At 56.1% G+C, this 18,682-nt stretch overlaps 1 protein-coding gene across 5 annotated transcripts in view; it reads left to right on the top strand.

Moving 5' to 3' along the window:
• Positions 1-16,338, top strand: part of RAPGEF1 (Rap guanine nucleotide exchange factor 1) — a 151,902-nt gene extending 135,564 nt beyond the window's left edge. For all 5 annotated transcript variants that reach the window (XM_035260974.3, XM_009004399.5, XM_003732066.6 and 2 more), the window contains 10 exons: positions 2,632-2,716; positions 4,687-4,779; positions 5,676-5,861; positions 6,669-6,753; positions 6,842-6,936; positions 8,625-8,703; positions 8,880-8,981; positions 10,593-10,690; positions 12,830-12,958; positions 13,559-16,338. In XM_035260974.3, coding sequence (XP_035116865.1) covers positions 2,632-2,716; positions 4,687-4,779; positions 5,676-5,861; positions 6,669-6,753; positions 6,842-6,936; positions 8,625-8,703; positions 8,880-8,981; positions 10,593-10,690; positions 12,830-12,958; positions 13,559-13,709 — 1,103 coding nt within the window. In that variant the 3' untranslated portion in view covers positions 13,710-16,338. The remainder of the gene's footprint in view (positions 1-2,631; positions 2,717-4,686; positions 4,780-5,675; positions 5,862-6,668; positions 6,754-6,841; positions 6,937-8,624; positions 8,704-8,879; positions 8,982-10,592; positions 10,691-12,829; positions 12,959-13,558) is intronic.
• The last annotated feature ends 2,344 nt before the right edge of the window (positions 16,339-18,682 follow it).

Here is an 18,682-nt window from a genome sequence, read left to right as displayed (position 1 = left end):
GCCCTGGGCTTCTCGGCCTGAGCCGACTCCATTTGGTGAAGTGGGGAGCGGTGCCCCTTGTGCAGATTACGTGCAGGAGTGCGAAACCTGCCTGGCATGTCAGCAGTGCTGGGGGCGTGATCAGCACCATCCGGAGCACAGCCCTTGCTTGGCTTCTCTGCAGTGAATCCCCCTCCACGCCTGATACATGGGGCTCCATCCTCAACCGGGCACAGGAGCGACTTGCATTTCTTTTTTGTCCAATGTGAAGGGCCGAAATGGGAGCTGGCTCCAGACCTGGACTCCAAAGGGTGAACTCCACTGTCCCGTTGGGTGCAGCCACCTGTGCCCAAGGCCAGAGCGGGCCCTGAGACAGGACAGCCCAAGAGGCTTCTGGCTTTTTTTTGAGTCTCACTCTGTTACGAGGCTGGAATGCAGTGGCATAATCTCAGCTCACTGCATCCTCCACCTCCTGGATTCAAGCAATTCTCCTGCCTCAGTTTCCCGAGTATCTGGGACTACGGGCATGTGCCACCATGCCCAGCTAATTTTTTGTACTTTTAGTAGAGACAGCGTTTCACCATGTTGGTTAGGATGGTCTCGATCTCTTGACCCTGTGATCCTCCCGCCTTGGCCTCTCAAAGTGCTGGGATTACAGGTGTGAGCCACCGTGCCTGGCCGGCTTCTGGCCTTTACTGGCTGGACCTCCTGAGAGGAGGCTCTGTGACGGTTTGAGGTTTGTGTGATTTTATTAGCAGAAAGGTTGGAGGCTGCACAGAACCAAGGTTGTACCTGGGAAGCATTATTGAGGCAGAAGCCGTGGCTCCACTGGGAGGGGTGAACCACCTTGTGGCTGGTAACAAAGCTCCTTTGGTGGGTGCTTCCTACAAGCCAGAGACTGCACCAGCAGCACGAGTGTCTGGGAGCCCCCGTGGCTCAGGCCAGTGGAACCCAGCCTGCCGAGCAGGGTGCTTTGTGGTCGAACTGCTCTGCTCTCAGGTGTCAAGACCCGCATGGGAGAGGGTCAGGTCAGCCTTGACCTCAGGCCTCAGCTTAGATCCTGTCTCTGCCTTGGCAGCTGTGTGCCAGGCCGGTCACTTAGCCCCAGAGCTTCCGATTCCTTGGGAGGAAAATGAGGGACAATTTTGGGGCTGACTTTTAGGGCTGTCACAAGACCAGGTGAGCCAGGGAACACAAAGTACGCAGGGCTGTATCGAGAGCCGTGTAAACACTAGAGGGGTGGCACTGACTGCCCATCCCAGAAGCCAAGCTCTGACCCATCTGCCATAACCCTGGGCACAGCAGATGGGGGAGGGCTCTGGAATTGGGCACAGGTTGGCACAGACCCAGCCACACTGCATGCGGGCCGGGCCACACTTGGCCTCGTGCCTGGGCTCCTCCTCTCTTGGTGGGGTAACAGCCCTTTCTGTCTTCATGGGATTGCTCTGGGCATTGAAAGATGTGGCATGTGTTCAGGGCATGACCTAGTGCTCACCAGTGAGTCCCACGATGCACCCACAAAAGCCAGTCAACTTGGACCCTTTCTTTGAGAGGCAGGTGTGGGTCTGTGCTGGTCCCATCTCTGCTTCCTTGCCCAGACACTCTGAACAAAAATCCAAGCTTGACAGTTAACTGGGTGGGTTTAGAAGCCCAGGAATGAGCCCGAGCATGGTGCAGATGGGCTCTGCCGTGATTCCCAGCCCTGAGCCTCTTACCGGTCCGGGCTGTACCTCTTCAGCCTATCCTTAGGACTCAGAACGTGGAATTTCCCCAGATTTTAGTGATTGGACCCTACCATTTAAAAGTCTGGCCAGGTGCAGTGGCTCACACTGGTAGTCCCAGCACTTCAGGAGGCTGAGGTGGGTGAATCACTTGAGGCCAGGAGTTTGAGACCAGCTTGGCCAACATGGTGAAACCCCATCTCTACTAAAAATATAAAAATTAGCCAGGTGTGATGGTGTATGCCTGTAGTCCCAGCTACTCGGGAGGCTGAGGCAGGAGAATCGCTTGAACCCGGGAGGTGGAGGTTGCAGTGAACCAAGATCTCACCACTGCATTCCAGCCTGGGCAATAGAGTGAGACCCTATCTCAAAAAAAAATTTTTTTTAAGTACTGCCTAGGATTTTGTTTCAGGATCCTGCTGACAAGTTTGAACAGATGATTTTCTTTGTGCCCATAATGGGTAAGACCCTCCAAAGCATCAAACCTTAGGACAGACATTGCCTCTCAGAGTCTAATCCAGGGGTGGCTTCTACCTGGAACAGGCATGCTGCCAGGTTTTGATGTCTAAGGCAGGTGTCACTTATCAGCCTAAGTGCCCTTTTCCACTGGGATCAGAGTTGGCCTCAGCTCCCACAGCACATTTCCCCAGGTAGCACACGGGTAGAAAATGCCCATGAGATAAAACCCATTCCTGTTTCCCCTCTCTGATCTGCCATTCCGCTGTGAGAGATGGACGGAGAGAACATGTGACTTCTCTGGGACATGCAGGCAGAGGCACCAGAGTGAGTTCCCAGGACCTCGGCCCCCTCACCCGTTGCACTCCCTGGGCCGCCTCTTCTGCCTCTGTCAGAGCAAGGACTCAGATCCAGCCTGGCTCCCACCCCAGCACTCTGCACCCTGATGAGCAGCTTGCGTTGCTTTCCCCTCCAGATTTGGTGTTGTACTGCGAGGCCTTCCTGACCACCTACAGGACCTTCATCTCCCCAGAGGAGCTCATCAAGAAGCTGCAGTACAGATATCCTTTCCTGCCTGACCCACAGCCCCTGCGTCACGGGCCTTTAGGAGAGAGAGGGGCCCTCTTGCCCCTTGGCCCTCATGGGGGAAGCTGAGCAGCATGTTGGGTGGCAGCATGATTGAGGTGGGGACAGGAACCCCATGCACCAAGGTTCCCACCCCTACCCTCCTGCATTCCGGCTTTGAGCTCAGGCAAGTTCTTCATCTCTAAAAGGGCTGAGTAAAATGATGTGAAAAGGCTGGAACATAGTTGTGGTCATTGGATGATTCTAAAAAAGAATTAGGAAGAACAGACATGCCCCAGAATGAGAGGGAGCAAGTGTGCCAGTCCTGCAGAAACCTCCATGGTCCGTGCCTGCAGCTTCTCAGAGCTGAGCCCCAGGGCATTGGGCACAGTGGGTACCAAGACTCAAATAGCTCAGGGCTCAGCACAGCCCCTCCCCCGCAGCAGACCCTGCAGCTGCCACATCCGCAACTGGAATGGGTTCCTGTCCCCAGATCTACCCCATGGGCCCATCCTCAGTAAATGTCGCCCTCTGCAGTAGTGGCTGAGGGGGACCCCAGGGGCTTGGAAGGACCCACTTTTATGGCCCGTTGCCTCTTCAAGTCTGAACCTGCCCACCCTGCAAGGCTGACCTGCAGCTGCTACTCCTGGAGGACAGCCTGGGTCGGCCACTCCTCAGCCACCTCTTAGTACATGGCCCACGGTTGCCATCTACTGGGCAGCCGCCACCACCTGGAGCAGGAAGTCTGAGTCCTCCAGCGCCCCCACCCCTTCCTGTATGCCCGGAGCCTTCTCCACTTGGGGTCTCCTGCAGACCTACCTACTGGCCTCCTGGTCTCCCCTCATGGTGACTTTAGAACCCCTGATCTATCAAGATGGACATGGACATCTTCCATTGGTGGAACCTTGGGTCCCTGGCAGGGTCTGTCACTCGCGTATGTCAAGGATTTGCTGGTCAGGTACTTTCACCTAGCTCTATAACCATTTTGTAATACTTGTGTGTGTGTGTGTAAAATTACCGTATTATACATGGGGCTGCTGCCGTATAACTTCCTATTGTGTAATTGAGGAAACTAGGCTCAGACACGGGAAGGATCTGACCCAAGTGACTGCTTGATGGGAGAGCGGCCATACGCTACTTGCTCCTGCTGCCACTACTCAGGCTCTCAGCCTCTGCCCAGCCATCATGGAAATGTTGCAGCATCAAGGTCTGGGCCCGGCTGACTGGCAAATCCCCTGTGGTGTGAGCCAAGCCACTGTCCCTGGTACGTTGCTCTGTCCTGAACCCCATGACATGGAAGGTCGTGGATCGCTAGAGAGTGAGGAGGAGAGTGTCGGAGAGGTCTGGAGAGTCATTGGTGAGCTCAACAGCCCGGCAGGAAACCCTGACCACAAAACAGAGCCTGACCTCGGGGCATGAGCCAGAGATGGTTGGGTGCTTTACGAGCTGCCCTGGAGACAGGGAGCCGATGTGGAACATGCTGCAGCTTTGGGACGAGAAGCCCAGCCCAGTGTCAAAGGGGCAACAGCTCCCCTGCAGAGCCCAGGGAGGCAGCCTCAGGATGGAAGCTCACAGAAAGACTGGAGGGAGACACTTCTGGCCTGCACACCTGCCCCGGGGCCTGGGGTTTTCAGGGTATTTGCTTTGGGCCCACCGTTCTCTGCCTAAGGCTCAACAGGGCATTCTCCACAGGTCTGTAATCTCACAGGCACCTGGGGGTCCTGGACAGTGTAGCAGAGATTGCCTGGCAGAAGAGGGCAGCAGTCAGGGGCATCCCTGTGCTCAAATCTTGGCTTTGCAGTTCTTCCACTGCACCAGTCCCATGCCCGTGTTTCTAGATGCCAGTGCTTCCCATGCAGGGAGTCGGCCACATTGTAAGCACTCAGCAAGTGGTCGCCAGGAGTCAGTCCTCTACTCCCACCACCCCCAGCCAGCTACGTGGCTATTTCTTTAACCCGTGCTCCACATACGAGAAATTCTCTCCCTTCGCTGACACATTCAAGAAGCGTGTCAGCAAGAACACGTTCTTCGTGCTGGTACGGGTGGTGGATGAGCTCTGGTGAGTGCTTCACCCTTGGGGTCCTGGGGGGGGCCAGTGGGAAGGCAAAGGCTTCTTTCCACCTGCTTCTCCTGCCCACCAGCTCTGGGCAGAGCTGGCTCTTGCCTGCTTTATCTTAGTCCTTTGAGAGAATGGCCTGTCCCCAATACACCAGGGTGAGGTGGGTGAGGTATCTCTCTAGGCCAGGCCCTGGATTTCCTCATGAGGTCCCTCCTGGACCCTCAGGAGAGAACCCACCCCACCCACCTGCTCCCATGGGTGTCTCAGGACCAGTCTCCAGCAGGCCACGCTCTTGACTGCCAGCCACAGTGGAGGCTGTGTGGAGGCTGGAATGGGGGAGGTCGCCTCTCCCATGCTCCTCAGCGTTCCCATGGCTGGCCATCTGATGGGCACAGTACTTGCCGTAGCCATTCTGCTAACAAATCTCCATCAAGCGGGCTGCCCTCCTCTTGCTGGGGGAGATGACCATGGTCAGTGGCCGTGCAGCTGAGAAAGGGCCACATGTGGACAGTGCTTAGCAGGGCAGGTTGGGGAGCATCCCTCAGGCATCTAGTCTGAGAGGCCGGGAAGTCTTGGCATCTCATCACCCAATGGGAGCAGCAGCTCCCCAGGGCGGGATTCGTGTGGGACTTGTCTCTGCAGTCCAGGCCCCAGCAGAGTCCCTGGCGCTTATCCACTCTGAGGCTCAGATGCCTGTTGAGTGCATGGCAGGAGCTTATGACCTCCAAGAACGCAGGCAGCCATCCCAGGCTCTTGTTTCCTGCTCTCTTCCCATGAGAAGTTTCCCAGCTCTGTGCCGGTCACAATCACATACGCTTTGTATATCCTGAGGCAAAGCCAGACTCTGCCTGGGCCTTCCATTCCTGCCCCTCACCTTGTGTCCTTTGGCCCTTCAGCCTGGTGGAGTTGACAGAAGAGATCCTGAAGCTGCTGATGGAACTGGTCTTCCGCCTGGTATGCAACGGGGAGCTGAGCCTGGCCCGTGTGCTCCGGAAGAACATCCTGGACAAGGTGGACCAGAAGAAGCTGCTCAGGTGTGCCACCTCCGGCCAGCCCCTGGCGGCCCGGGGAGTAGCAGCCAGGTGAGGAGCCCTCCTTTCCAGCCCCGCCTCTGCCGTAGGTGGTACTGGGAGGGGTGTCTTCCCCAAGAGCTGTGCCTTTCTCTTTTTACCCTCCCTCCCCATCCCGTTTCTGCACAAGCCCTTTGATGATGCCTTAGGGACAGCCCCATGGGTTCCTGGGTGCTGGGCCTTTTCTCCAGGAGGCACATATTGGGTGGTGATCCCCTTGTTGCCAGGAAGTGGGCAGCAGGGCAGGGGGCTTCATAGGACAGGGCAGGGGTGCACACACCCAGGGCTGTGGTCACTTCTGGCTTGTCCCAGCACGAACATGGTCATGGTTGATGCTAGCCCAGCCACTCTGGCCATCCCTAAGAACCTGTGTAAAGGTTCCTGTCTGTGGCCCATCCCTGACAGTGTCATTTGCAGCTATAGATGTCTGTTGAATAGTGGGCTTCTCAGTGAGCTAAGTTTAGCCTTCGTTTCTTTGGCACCCTCTCTGTTCTTGCTGGAAACCCGGAAGCAGGGTCCAGCCATGAGCAAGCATTCCCTGGCACCTCAGCTCACGAGGGAAACTCAGGCTCCTGATTCCAGAAGCTGCTGGACACATCCGGCAGAAATGGGAGAGAAAGGCAGACAGTGCCATCCCAGAGAGAAGCATGAGGCCCATAGGGACCCAGGGAGCCCTTTGGGGCTTTCCCGCCCCATAGCCTCCACGCTCCTGCTGTCCTGAGAGGCTTTCCTGCTCTGACACCTGCAGCCCGAGCCTGCTCAGCTCTCCCCACTGCCCTCCCCACCCCTGATGGCTCTTCTCATGCCTCTGTCTTCCAGGCCAGGGACCTTGCATGACTTTCACAGCCATGAGATAGCAGAGCAGCTGACACTGCTGGATGCCGAGCTCTTCTATAAAATAGAGGTATTTTATAGTGGTCCCTGAATGAGAGAAACCCCCATCACGGGAAAGCTGGCGGCTCCACCTCCATCTGCCTTCTTTCCTTTTGCAGATTCCTGAGGTTTTGCTTTGGGCAAAAGAGCAGAATGAGGAGAAGAGCCCCAACTTGACCCAGTTCACGGAGCACTTCAACAACATGTCCTACTGGTAAGAGGCGCCCAGCGCCAAGCCTGTTGCTCTGGATGGCGGCACGACTGGATGGGCTTTGCATATTCCTCTGCGGGGAGCTGGAATGGTAGGGGAAGGAGCTTCCTTTCATTCCTCAGCTCCTGGAGGCCCCGTGAGCATTCACCATCAACGGTCGGCAGAGGACGGGGCAGGGACGGGACAGGGCTTGCTGGAAGCGGTTGAGGAGGCCCAGTGGGGAAGAGTGCGAGGGTCGAGGAGCAATATCTGCCGTAGGTGGTGCTGGGAGGGGTGTCAAGTTTGCCCTCCTGCCCTTGTCACTGCCAGGCCATGTCAGGTTGACGCTCACACTGGCTCTGCCTGACAGAGAACACTTAGCAAAGGAGTGGGTTCTGTTAATGTTTGTATTTAGTCTTTATTTCTTAAAGCAAAATGAATCCCAATAGTGTGTTTATAAACCAGAGCTCTTGTCTCTTCAAGAGGTGACAAAACCCCCACAGCAGCTCAGCGTCAGGCAGGACCCCTCAGAGCTCGGCAGCTGGCCACCCCCACCTGCCCACTCTTGCTGCCAGGAGAATGGCTGATGTATTTTAAAGGCCCCAAGGTCATTTAAAATACCCTTTCCCTACCTTCCCCCCACAGCACACCATCCTGGGGAGAACATGTTTAGCTGTGGCAACCAGACATCCAGTGTAGGGTTTTGCCCAACAGGATGTGGTTTCTGGGGCAGACGGAAGCTGTACACAGCCCCAAGCCTGACTGACACCAGCCTCTGGCCGGGTGCAGGAAGCTCAGGGGCACACTCCACAGGGCCTGGCTGCACACAGGTGCAAGCGTGGTGGCTCATGCCTATAATCCCAGGACTCTGGGAGGCCGAGGCAGGAGGATCACTTGAGCGTAGGAGTTCAAGACCAGCTGGGCAACATAGAGAGACCCCCTCTCTACAAAAAATTAAAATTAGCCAGGTACAGTGGTCCATGCCTATAGACTCAGCTACTCGGGAAGCTGGGGCAGGAGGATCAGTTCAGCCCAGGAGTTCAAGACTGCAGTGAGATATATTCACAGCCCCGGGCAATAAAACAAGACCTTGTCTCAAAAAAAGGAGGAAGCAGCTGTGCAAAGTGTGGCACCTCCTCCAGGTGACCCTGGTGGTGGCCCTGGGAAACCACAGGAAGTTGAGGCCAGCGTGACGTCCCTGCTGCACGCATGGCACAGATGGGACTGGCCTTTGGCTTCGGGCTCAGCTTTTGGTTGCTACTAAGGTTCTGAGAGCTTCCTTCCCTCGTAGCTGGCAAAGGTGACCTCTTACCTCATGTGCCAGCTGGTCTCCCCAAAGCCAGTCCTGCACCACACAAGGAACTTTCCCAGCCCTCTGGTACTTGGGGTCCATGCTCATCAGGAAAAGCTCTGCTTTGATCCTCCCATACTCCACCTGCAGATTCAAAGCCCCCTTCAGGCCTTCACCAGATTTCCTTATGGTCACCAGATTTGTTGTCACCAGATTTCCTTTTGGTGTCTTGTCTCTGTCCTGGGATGCCGTGAGCTCCTGGAGAGCAGAAACTAGGTCTATGCCTGGGGCAGGTACTCAGTAGGGGTGGGCTCGTGGCCAGTGGCATGGGGGTCATACAGGTCCTATCTCCACCAGGACCCCTGGGGCCTGCAGCGACCAGTCAGCTCAGCTGTTTTCATTTTCCCCTTGCTCAATGCAGGGTCCGGTCCATAATCATGTTACAGGAGAAGGCCCAGGACAGGGAACGGCTGCTCTTGAAGTTCATCAAGATCATGAAGGTAATGGTGGCCAGGTCCTCCCCAGACCGTCAGTCCCTGCACGGGGAGCTTGGGACTGGCCTGCCTTCCCTTCTGTCCTCCTGTCTGCCCTCTCCCCTGCTCTCCCGCCTGCCCTTCCCCCTGCCCTCCCTCCTGCACTCCTGCCTGCCCTCATAGCACCACCCCTCTCTCGGCAGCACTTGCGAAAGCTGAATAACTTCAACTCCTACTTGGCCATCCTCTCCGCCCTGGACTCGGCGCCCATCCGCAGGCTGGAATGGCAGAAGCAGACTTCAGAGGTGAGTGGCGTTGGGGCGTGGGTGGAGGGAAGCTGGTAAGGGAGCACCAGCTGTGGCAGAAGGTGCTCCAACTGGACTGAAGGCTGGGGCCTAGGCCCCTGCTCTGCTACCAACTGCTGTGTGGCCAGGACAGCTGCCCTCCTACCTCAGTTTACTGTCTCTGATCCCCAATCTTCAGGCCCCAGGGGGCTTCAAGGTTGGTTCTGGGGTGATCATGTTCTGGTGTTCTGCTGCCACCAGAACCAGGGAAGGCCCATCCCTGGGTTCCCGCTTCCCCTGCCCCGGCCTCCCTTCAGCCCGTCCTTCTGAAGGGTCTGCTTCAGGCCAGGCCCTGCTGGATAAGTGTGAAAAGAAGGGTGGGCAGGTAGGCCAGCATGGAGGAAGTGGCACTCATGCTACCACCCATATCGGAAGAGGAGTTTCCTGGGAAGGGAAGAGAATCAAAGGGGATAAAAGAGTGCACAGCCAGAAGTAGGTGGGGGCTCAGCACCCCCAGAGACAGGAGGAAGCCAGGGGGCCACATCCCCGGAGAACACCAGCTCTGGGTCACAAGAGCCTCAGGATGCCTGGTGAGGCGTTATCCTGTGGAGGGAAACAGTATTGCAAATGGGGACAAAACCCATAGCTTTAAGTGTCAGCCAGGCCATCCAGGGGTCGTGTCAGGGACCCAAGTTCAGGCAGGCCACCCAGGGATTGTGTCACGGACCCAAGTATGACCCAGGCCATTCAGAGGTTCTGTCAGGGACCCGAGGGTCAGCCAGGCCACCACCTGGGTGTTGTGTCAGGAACCCGAGTGTGACCCAGGCCACCCAGAGGTCATCTCAGGGACTCAGGCTACCCAGGGGTCATGTCAAGGTCCTGATTGTCAGCCAGGCCACCCAGGGGTTGTGCCAGAGACCCCAGTGTCAGCCAGGCCACCCAAGGTCTTCTCGTTCAAGCCCATGTTCAGGGATGGTTGTAAGCTAGTGTATGTGGAGAGGTGGGAAATTGACATGGCCTCTCTGCCTGGGGGTGTCCTGAGAAGGCAGCACTGCAGGGAGAGGCACCTAACAGGAGAAGAGGCTGGAGAGGGGCCTTCTGAGCAGGGGCAGGGCTGGCTGAGTCTCCTGGGTGGCAGCTCCCGCCCCTGCAGGAGGAGAGAAACTACCCAGCTATGCAGAGGGCAAGGTTGCATGCTGTCTCTGGTTGGTCCCCCAAGTGCAGGGCAGGGCAATTGCAGCTCTCAGCCAGGAGTGACGCTACTCAGTGTGTGCCTGAGAGGCTCCTCTGGCTGCACCACCTAGTGGGGCCAGGCAGGAACCCATCTTCCAGGACATCATACACACATGGACACTGGCTCCCCAAGCACGATGAGTACCATGGGGTGTTTCTTCACAAAAGGGCCTCAAGTCACCCTGTGACCAGGGGTTGAGCTGACACTCATTGAAAAGGACAGAATCCCTGCCAGCCAGGGCCTGAGCCCAGGCCTGCACCTGCCTGAGTGTTTGTGGGTGGTGGGACCTGTGGAGGTGGACAGAGGGTGGGTGACCCTCCAGTTATTGAGAAGGACCAGGACTCTGCCCCAGCATTGCACCAGCACTCGCTAACCCCCGTCTTGTCTTGTCCTGCCAGGGCCTGGCTGAGTACTGCACGCTGATTGACAGCTCGTCCTCCTTCCGAGCCTATCGGGCCGCCCTCTCAGAGGTGGAGCCTCCATGCATCCCATACCTGTGAGTAGCAGCCCCTCCAGGCCCCCAGCCCTGCCTGCATTTGCCCCCATTGCTCTGGGGATGATCTATTAAGCTCCCACAGAGAAATTCTAATTTAGGGGTTTCCAACAGAAACATTTATACTTCTGTTTTACTTTAAGCTTTAACAGTAAAATGTGCTTCTCATAATACAATTTAAACAGAAAAGAAGGGCTCAGGTGAAGTATACAAGTTCTCCTTCCCCAGCCACACACTCATTTCCTTCTGTTACCTGCCCATGAGCATGTGCCACCATGCTTGTGGCAGATGTGTGGCTCCTCTCCCTACACATGGCATCACACGGTATTCCAGTGGTCCCCACACTTGGCTGAGCATTAGAACAACCTGAGGATCCACAGCCACCCAGGAACCTTGAGACCCTTGGTGTAAAGAAGTTCAGAAAGTGCTTCCTGAGTGTGGACCATGGGATGGAAAAATATGTGTTTCACAGAAAAGGAACGTAGCTGAGTAACCAAAGCCAAACAGTGTCTGTTGCAGGACTTAGAAGAGCCTTTAGTATACTAGTAAACTCTGAGACTCTCCAAGAGACCAAAAACTCAGCAGCGTCCCAGGGCTGGGTGTTGAATGGCACATCCCTTATGGTTAGGGCTGCCCTCAAGGCCTCAACCCTCAGAGATACAGATCCCCAGGCTTTCTGCTCCGAGCGCTAACAGCCTTTCCCACTGTGGCCCCACATCTGCTCCCTCAAGCTGAGTTCTCCCTTCGTGGAGGAACTGTCCCCGTCTTTTCTCATCTGGCCTGAAGGCCTCTGCAGTCAGAAGCACCTATTAAGTTACTACACCTTGTTTGTTTGTGACCGAGTCTCACTCTGTCACCAGGATGGAGTGCAGTGGCATGATCTCGGTTCACTGCAACTTCTGCCTCCTGAGTTCAAGCTATTCTCCCACCTCAGCCTCCTGAGTAGTAGCTGGGATTACAGGCGTGTGCTACCATGCCTGGCTACGTTTTTTTTTTTTTTTTTTTTTTTTTTTTTTTTGTATTTTTTTAGTAGAGATAGGGTTTCACCATATTGGCCAGGCTGGTCTCAAACACCTGACCTCAGGTGATCCACCTGCCTTGGCCTTCCAAAGTGCTGGGGTAACAGACATTAGCCACCGTGCCCGACCTGTTTCTTTGTTTAATAAAGACAGGATCTTCTGTCACACAGGCTGGAGTGCAGTGGTGCAATCATAGCTCGATGCAGCCTTGAACTCCTGGGCTCAAGGAATCAGCCTCCTTAGTAGTGGGGATTACAGGCACACACCACCATGCCCAGCTAATTTTTGTATTTTCCATAGGGACGAGGTCTTGCTATATTGCCCAGGCTGGTTTCAAGCTCTTTTTTTTTTTTTTGAGACGGAGTTTTGCTCTTGTCATCCAGCCTGGAGTGCAGTGGTGCAATCTTGGTTCACTGCAACCTCTGCCTCCCAGGTTCAAGTGATTGTCCTGCTTCAGCCTCCCTAGTAGCTGGGATTACAGGCGTGCGACACCACGCCTGGCTAATTTTTTTTGTATTTTTAGTAGAGATGGAGTTTCGCCATGTTCGCGAGGCTGATCTTGAACTCTTGACCTCAGGTGATCCTTCAGCCTCTTGGCTTCCCAAAGTGCTGGGATTATAGGTGTGAACCACTGTGCCTGGCCTAGTTGGTCTCAAGCTCTTGGGCTCAATCCTCCTGCCTCAGCCTCCTATAGTACTAGGATTACAGGCATGAGCCATCGCCCCCAGGCCTACCACACCTGTTAATAAAAGGAGATCTCTGCCCCTGCCTCCTGGTTTGAGCTGTGTAATTTTTTAACTGCTCATTTGTTAATTTTGCTTTAGCAGCCCACAGCTCTGCCCATGTGGGTTGAGCCCTGGCAGCGATGTCTCCCTCAGGCTCCTCATCGTCTGCACTGGCTTCCAAGGGGCCCAGCAGCTGCTTGTAGAACCAGAGGCCAGAGGCCTTGAGGTGGGAGCTCATTCTGGGAAAGACAGACACCCCAGACTGGCTTTTTGGTTTGCTCTGGGGTGTGGAAGCAGCAAGGGCTGAAGTCATGTGTCGGGTGCTAGGACTCGCAGTGAGAGCTGTCAAACCAATCCCTCTCCGTAGCAGTAACGGGCTTCCTCACCCGTCCTCCCAGGGGGCTGATCCTGCAGGACCTGACCTTCGTCCACCTGGGAAACCCCGACTACATCGACGGGAAAGTGAACTTCTCCAAGCGGTGGCAGCAGTTCAACATCCTTGACAGCATGCGGCGCTTCCAGCAGGCGTGAGTGCCACCGGGGAGGGCTGGGCAGGGCTGAGCCCCAGGTCACATGCAAGGAGGGACAGCCTGGTACGCCAGGGGAGGGGGAGCCACAGAGGACCCAGGGCCCTCCCACCTGCTGAGTCCTGGCCCTTCCAGTTTCTGCCAGGATGACTTGAGAGCATGCCCACCAGGCTCTGTGCCAGGGCTGGTCCTGGGCCTGGGCCCCATGTCAGCACAGCTCATTCTCCCATTTTACACACCAGAAGCTGGTGCCCTCCTTGCTGTGAGAAGGGCCTGACAAACCCTGGCCTGCCTGACTCAGGCACCAGAGCTCCCCCAGAGTGGTCCCTGGCATGCATTGTTGAGAGCAATAGGGTCACCTGGGGCCCCTTCCCTGTGAGTAGCTCAGCCTCAGGGCCCTGTTTGTGCTCCCTGTGCTGGTGGTACCATTTCTGAGTGCTGGTGTCCCCCTCTGTCACACCGGGTAACGGCAGCCATTGCAGCATCCATTTGCTTCAAGGCTGTAGGGATGGTCCCCGAGGCACCATCCAGGAGGGCAGTGCCATCAGGCCATGCAGCCCACACAGCTGCTCACAGACTGCTCCCCATCCCCTGCACCAGGCACTATGACATCCGGAGGAATGATGACATCATCAGCTTCTTCAATGACTTCAGTGACCACCTGGCTGAGGAGGCCCTATGGGAACTCTCTCTGAAAATTAAACCCAGGAACATAACAAGGAGAAAAACAGACCGGGAAGAAAAGACCTAGGAGCAGGCACGGGGATCTAGGAGAACGCTCGAGGGGCACAGGGGCGGCTCCCAGACCGGACAGGACCTTGGACCTGTTAGGCGCACGGCAGGAGTCCCGGCCTCAGAGCCACGAGGCTGGCCGGGCCTCAGTGGTGCAGTGCCAGGCTGGAGCTGGAGCCTGCTGGCCGCTTCCTGCCTCCCTCCTCTGTGGGAGCAGACCCGTGGGCCTCAGTGCAGCCAGTAGGCAGGTCTTGTTGCCAATTTGCAAACCGGTGGTTTTCTGGTTTTGTTTTATTTTCTGCTTTCACTTCCATCTCTCCCCGCTTGCCCTCCTACCCACTCCCCTCCAGGGAGAGAGCAGCAGAGACCTCATCAGCAGACCAAGGAAGTGGCGAGTCCTCCCCCTCCCTGAGCTTCAGGGTCCCTGAATCTTTTAAAATGGCAAATGAGTGGAGGCCTTCCAGGGTAGGCTGTCCTCCAGGGGCCCTGGAATGGGGAAAGCAGCTGTGTGGGCAGAAAGCAGAATAGACTGCAGGAGATGCATGGAGGATGGTGTGAGCTTTTCAGCAGGCCCAGAAAGGTACGCAGGTGATGCCTTAGCAGCCCCGCAGCCAGTGCTCTACACCGAGGTACTGGCACCAGCAGGGCCTCCCTTGCCCACCTGTGAGCAGCAGTGTCTGTCATCTTGTGGCCCCTTACCTCCCACCCTGCCACTGAGCCTTTCCCACACCATCTAGGGAGCTGAGGAGGCTGGAGTAAGGGAGGACTTGATCATCGAAGAAATACTTTTTATTGCTGGGAGTCTTCTGAACCTCACCAAACTGGGGCCAGAGCTGAGTTCCTGGGGGAGTTAATCTAGAGGGGAGAAGCAGCCACTCCCTCCTCCATTGCTCGCTGTGTGCCTTAAACTCCATCTCTTGTCCCTCCCCATCCCATGGCCTTCACTCCCTCCCTCCTTGCCCCATCCTGGGCTGGCCCTCGGGGCTCCTCCTCTGGCTCTTTCAGCCAGTGCTGTTAGTGCCCCTGGGAGGGAAGGGCATCCCTGAGGCACTGGAATGGTGCAGGCACTCCTTGGGGTCCAGGGAGGCAGAGGCCTCCTCCGCGGAGGAGCCTCCTAAGGTGGCAGCTGTAGCAGGCGGCTCTTCCCGCATGCTAGACCATCTAACAGAGCAGATACTCTTTCCATCCTCCTTGTCAAAACCATTCTCGCTGCTGAGGTTGACAATCTGGGCAAGGCTTGTGGAGCACTTGGCAAACAGAACCTTCCCTGTGCCGCCGGCTCCGTGGCCTCCAGCCTGGACCTTCGGGCAGGGCACTGCAGGAACCCAGAGATGCTGCCCCAGCCCGTGCCTCCAGGTCTGCTTTGCATGAGGGTGTGTGCCTGTCCCTGGTTTGGGACGTGGTCAAGTGAAGAGCAGGGTCTAACTTTGCGTACTTAGCCTAGTTCAAACGGAACAAAGGAAAAATGCAGAAAGCAACATCTGTTGATTATTAAGGTTTTCTTTAAACAACCATGTCACTTTGAGTCCTTCATGGGTTTTTGAACAGCATTTATCAAGAAGAAAATGTGGGCTTCTTCCCCTCTCCCATGTTTTGTTTGTCCTGTAGATGGAAGGAGGAGAGCTGTGATGCAGCAGGCGGGACCCCCTCTGGCAGCGGCCCTGCAGGGCCAGCCGGGACCTGTCACTTTATTATTTAAGGAGTGTGTGTGTAGAGTCGCTGGCTTATTAACAGTATTGTGTGTGGGTTGGGTTTTTTGTTTGTTCCTTCTTTTAAAAGTCCCTTCATTTCAATCCTTGCCTCTCTCTCCCCTCCCTTGCCCAGCTCTGTTGAATGCTGCTGTGCGTGTGTGAGGGCCGCTCTGCACACAGGGCCCTTGGGTTGTGCGAACTGAAATTCTCCCTGTATTTGTGAGTCTCATGCGAATCCCCCTCTGTAGCACAGGCAATGCCAGTGCCAAGCTGCAGCCTCCAAAACCAGGCCTCTCACCCCAGCAGCAGGCGGGTCTGAGTCTATGGTCAAGTGCTATCCACAGCTCTGTCTGCCTTTTCTCAGACTTGAGCCAGATGGAAGCGGGTTCACCTTCCCTGGATTCAGAACAGACCCTGTGCCCAGCCCTGGTGTGCCCACACAACTCCCCAGGCCCTTGTTGGGAGCCCTTGGTGGTCTGAGCGGCAGGGCCCAGGGGGCACGTGGGCAGTGCCCAGGGGCTCCCTGCATGAGGACCGCGAGTTCTAAGACTTATTGATGACAGGCGTCCCCCTGCGCCCCCTGCGCCTGGCCCTGGTTGTTGCTGAGCCCTGTGCTCAGTGCTGCGGCCTGGCCATGGCCTGGCCTTGGGGGGCTGGGTGTGTTGTGGGAATCAGTCTTCACAGACAGACATGAGCCAGGCAGAGGACTCGTTCCCTGCAGAGGTCAGTCCTCACCTGTAGGTGTCGGGGGTGAGGGGCCAAGGAGGGACAGGCACACACCATATCCGACCTGAACCTGATTCTGAGGAGTGTCTCCCGCCCCAGCCCCATGACCTCCACAGGGTTATATTGTAATATATGTGCCCCAGCTAACCTGTCTGATGGGTGGCATCTTCCTGCAGAAGTTTCAAACATGTAACTTTTATATGAAAAAATAAATGGATGAAAGCTGCCCGATGCCATGTCTGCGCCGCAGCTGTGTGTGTGCAATTACAGCGACAGCCCAGGCTGCTCCGGGCTGGCCTCGCTGCACAGGCAGGGCTCCTGGGAGGCTGAGGGTTATTCAGCACCATTCCCAGGCCCACTGGCTGCCATTAGGGTAGTTGTGGCTAAGCGAAATGAACGTCACCAGAACCTTCCCTCCTAGGCCTTGTGCCCTAGAAGCATTCAGCTGGGCAAAGAATTGCTCATGTCTGGAGGTAGATTCATGCCCAAGAGCCCCTCACCCCAGTGTCCTGGTGAAAACGCATTCCTTGGGTGGAATGCAGGGGCACAGGCCCTAGAGCTACTCCTCAGGGCCCAGAAGCACTATCTTTACAGCGTGCCTTTTGCGACGTGTCCTTCTCCATCCCGGACAGTCCTGGTGGGGAGCAGCAGAGCCTCTGCACCTACAAGGACTGAGTGAGGAGGCCCTGGGGATTCCAGTCCCTTCTCTCCCCTGAGGTATGCTGTGTCCCCTCCGTAAAGCACAGGGCCCAATGGCTCTGGGAGGCCATTCACCATCTCCCTGCCTTCCTCGTCCTCCCAGAGCCACCCCTACACCACAGCCCACCAGTGCCCCAGGGTTTCCAACCTAGCACCTGAGACTGAGCACCCGGGCATAGCCACCCAGGGATGGTGGGGGTTGGGCCCAGCCCTCATATTCACCCTGGTCCCCAGTCTCCAGCTTTCAGCTGCATGTCAGCACCTAGGGAAGCCCAGGAGCTCTGCATCTCTACCTCTGGGTGAGGAGGCAGGCATCTCCCCTCATGTACCCCAAAGGGCAGCAGCTTAAGCCTGTCCCTTTAAAGGGAGGGAGCCAAGTATTCCTGGGCTGATCACAAGATCTGATAGAAGGGACCCCAGCATCAGGTAAGCATCCACCACACCTCAGCTTTTGGCTGAGCACCTGTGTGCCAGGTAGCACCTGAAGCTTCCATGAACCTTGAGGGTGATGGAAGCCCAGGTTCTGGCCATTGTTCCTCACTTCCTCGGTGCTCAACTACTCATGCCTCAGGCTCCACATTATCACTGTTGTCCAATTTGACCAATGAGCACGCAGAGGCCTGAGAGCGACCAGTCCACTCCTGAGTCCTCCACCCCCATCGCCCTCCCCTGCCAGCAACGCCAGGAACCTGGTCTGGTCCCAACAACCCCAAAGAGCAGGAGGTGACGTGCCAGGTATGACCTCAGGCCTCAGCCTTCCCACCAGGGCTGCAGGGCAGCAGCTGCTATGACCCACCCTGGTCTTTGGTGACCGGCAGACCTCAGGATTCACCATGGTCACCGAGAGGAAACACCTTGACTTCCACCCCAACCCCAGAGCATCCCCACCCAGGGCCTGAGTACACATGCTTAGCCAGTAACCCAGGAGGCTCAGATGCCTGCTCCAACCAAGAACTGTGATCCCACCAAAAGTGGGCCCCAAGCCACCCACCTGCTCTGACCTTGCAGTCGGCAGTCTGAGTCCCGCCCCCAGTGGTGCAAGACTGGAGAATGGGGTATGATGGCTGCTCATTGTTACCCCAGAGGGGTGAGAGGCAGGCCCAGCATTCATTCAAACCATATTTTTCATTCATTCACTAAGGGTGCATTATTTAGGAAGCAGTCAAGGTGGGTCTTGGGCCACTGGAGTCCCTCAGTGACTGGCAGCAGCCTGGAGAATATGGCCTTGGCTGCAAAGGGCTGTGTCCTGACTCTACAACTGAGCAAAAGGACCCTGAGTAAGTGTTCTTCTCTGCTTCCCAGTTTCCCCAGCCGGAAGAGGTGTAATAGCCTCTACTTCCTAAGGTCTCACAAAGTGTCTGGTGAGCATTTCTGGGAACCAAGCCCTTTGAGACTGCTTTACCTCATTCAATTCTCTTAATTGAAAAATCACACAGGCCGGTGCTATGGCTCATGCCTTGTAATCCCAGAACTTTGGGAGGCCAAGGTGGGCAGATCACTTGAGGTCAGGAGTTCAAGGCCAGCCTGGCCAATATGATGAAACCCTGTCTCTACTAAAAACACAAAAATTAGCCAGGTGTGGTGGTGGGCGCTTGTAATCCCAGCTACTCAGGAGGCTGAGGCAGGAGAATTGCTTGAATGCGGGTGACAGTGAACTGAGATTGCACCACTGCACTCCAGGCTGGGTGACAAAAGGAGACTGTCTCAAAAAAAAAAAAAAAAAAGGAAAGAAATAGGGGAAACAACTTGTTTTTTTGTTTGTTTGTTTGTTTGTTTTGAGACGGAGTTTCGCCCTTCTTACTCAGGCTGGAGTGCAATGGCATGATCTTGGCTCACCGCAACCTCCGCCTTCTGGGTTCAGGCAATTCTCCTGCCT

Source organism: Callithrix jacchus, chromosome 1, assembly GCF_049354715.1.
Source record: "Callithrix jacchus isolate 240 chromosome 1, calJac240_pri, whole genome shotgun sequence".
Lineage (NCBI taxonomy): Eukaryota > Metazoa > Chordata > Mammalia > Primates > Cebidae > Callithrix > Callithrix jacchus.
This window is presented reverse-complemented; position numbering and strand designations above follow the sequence as displayed.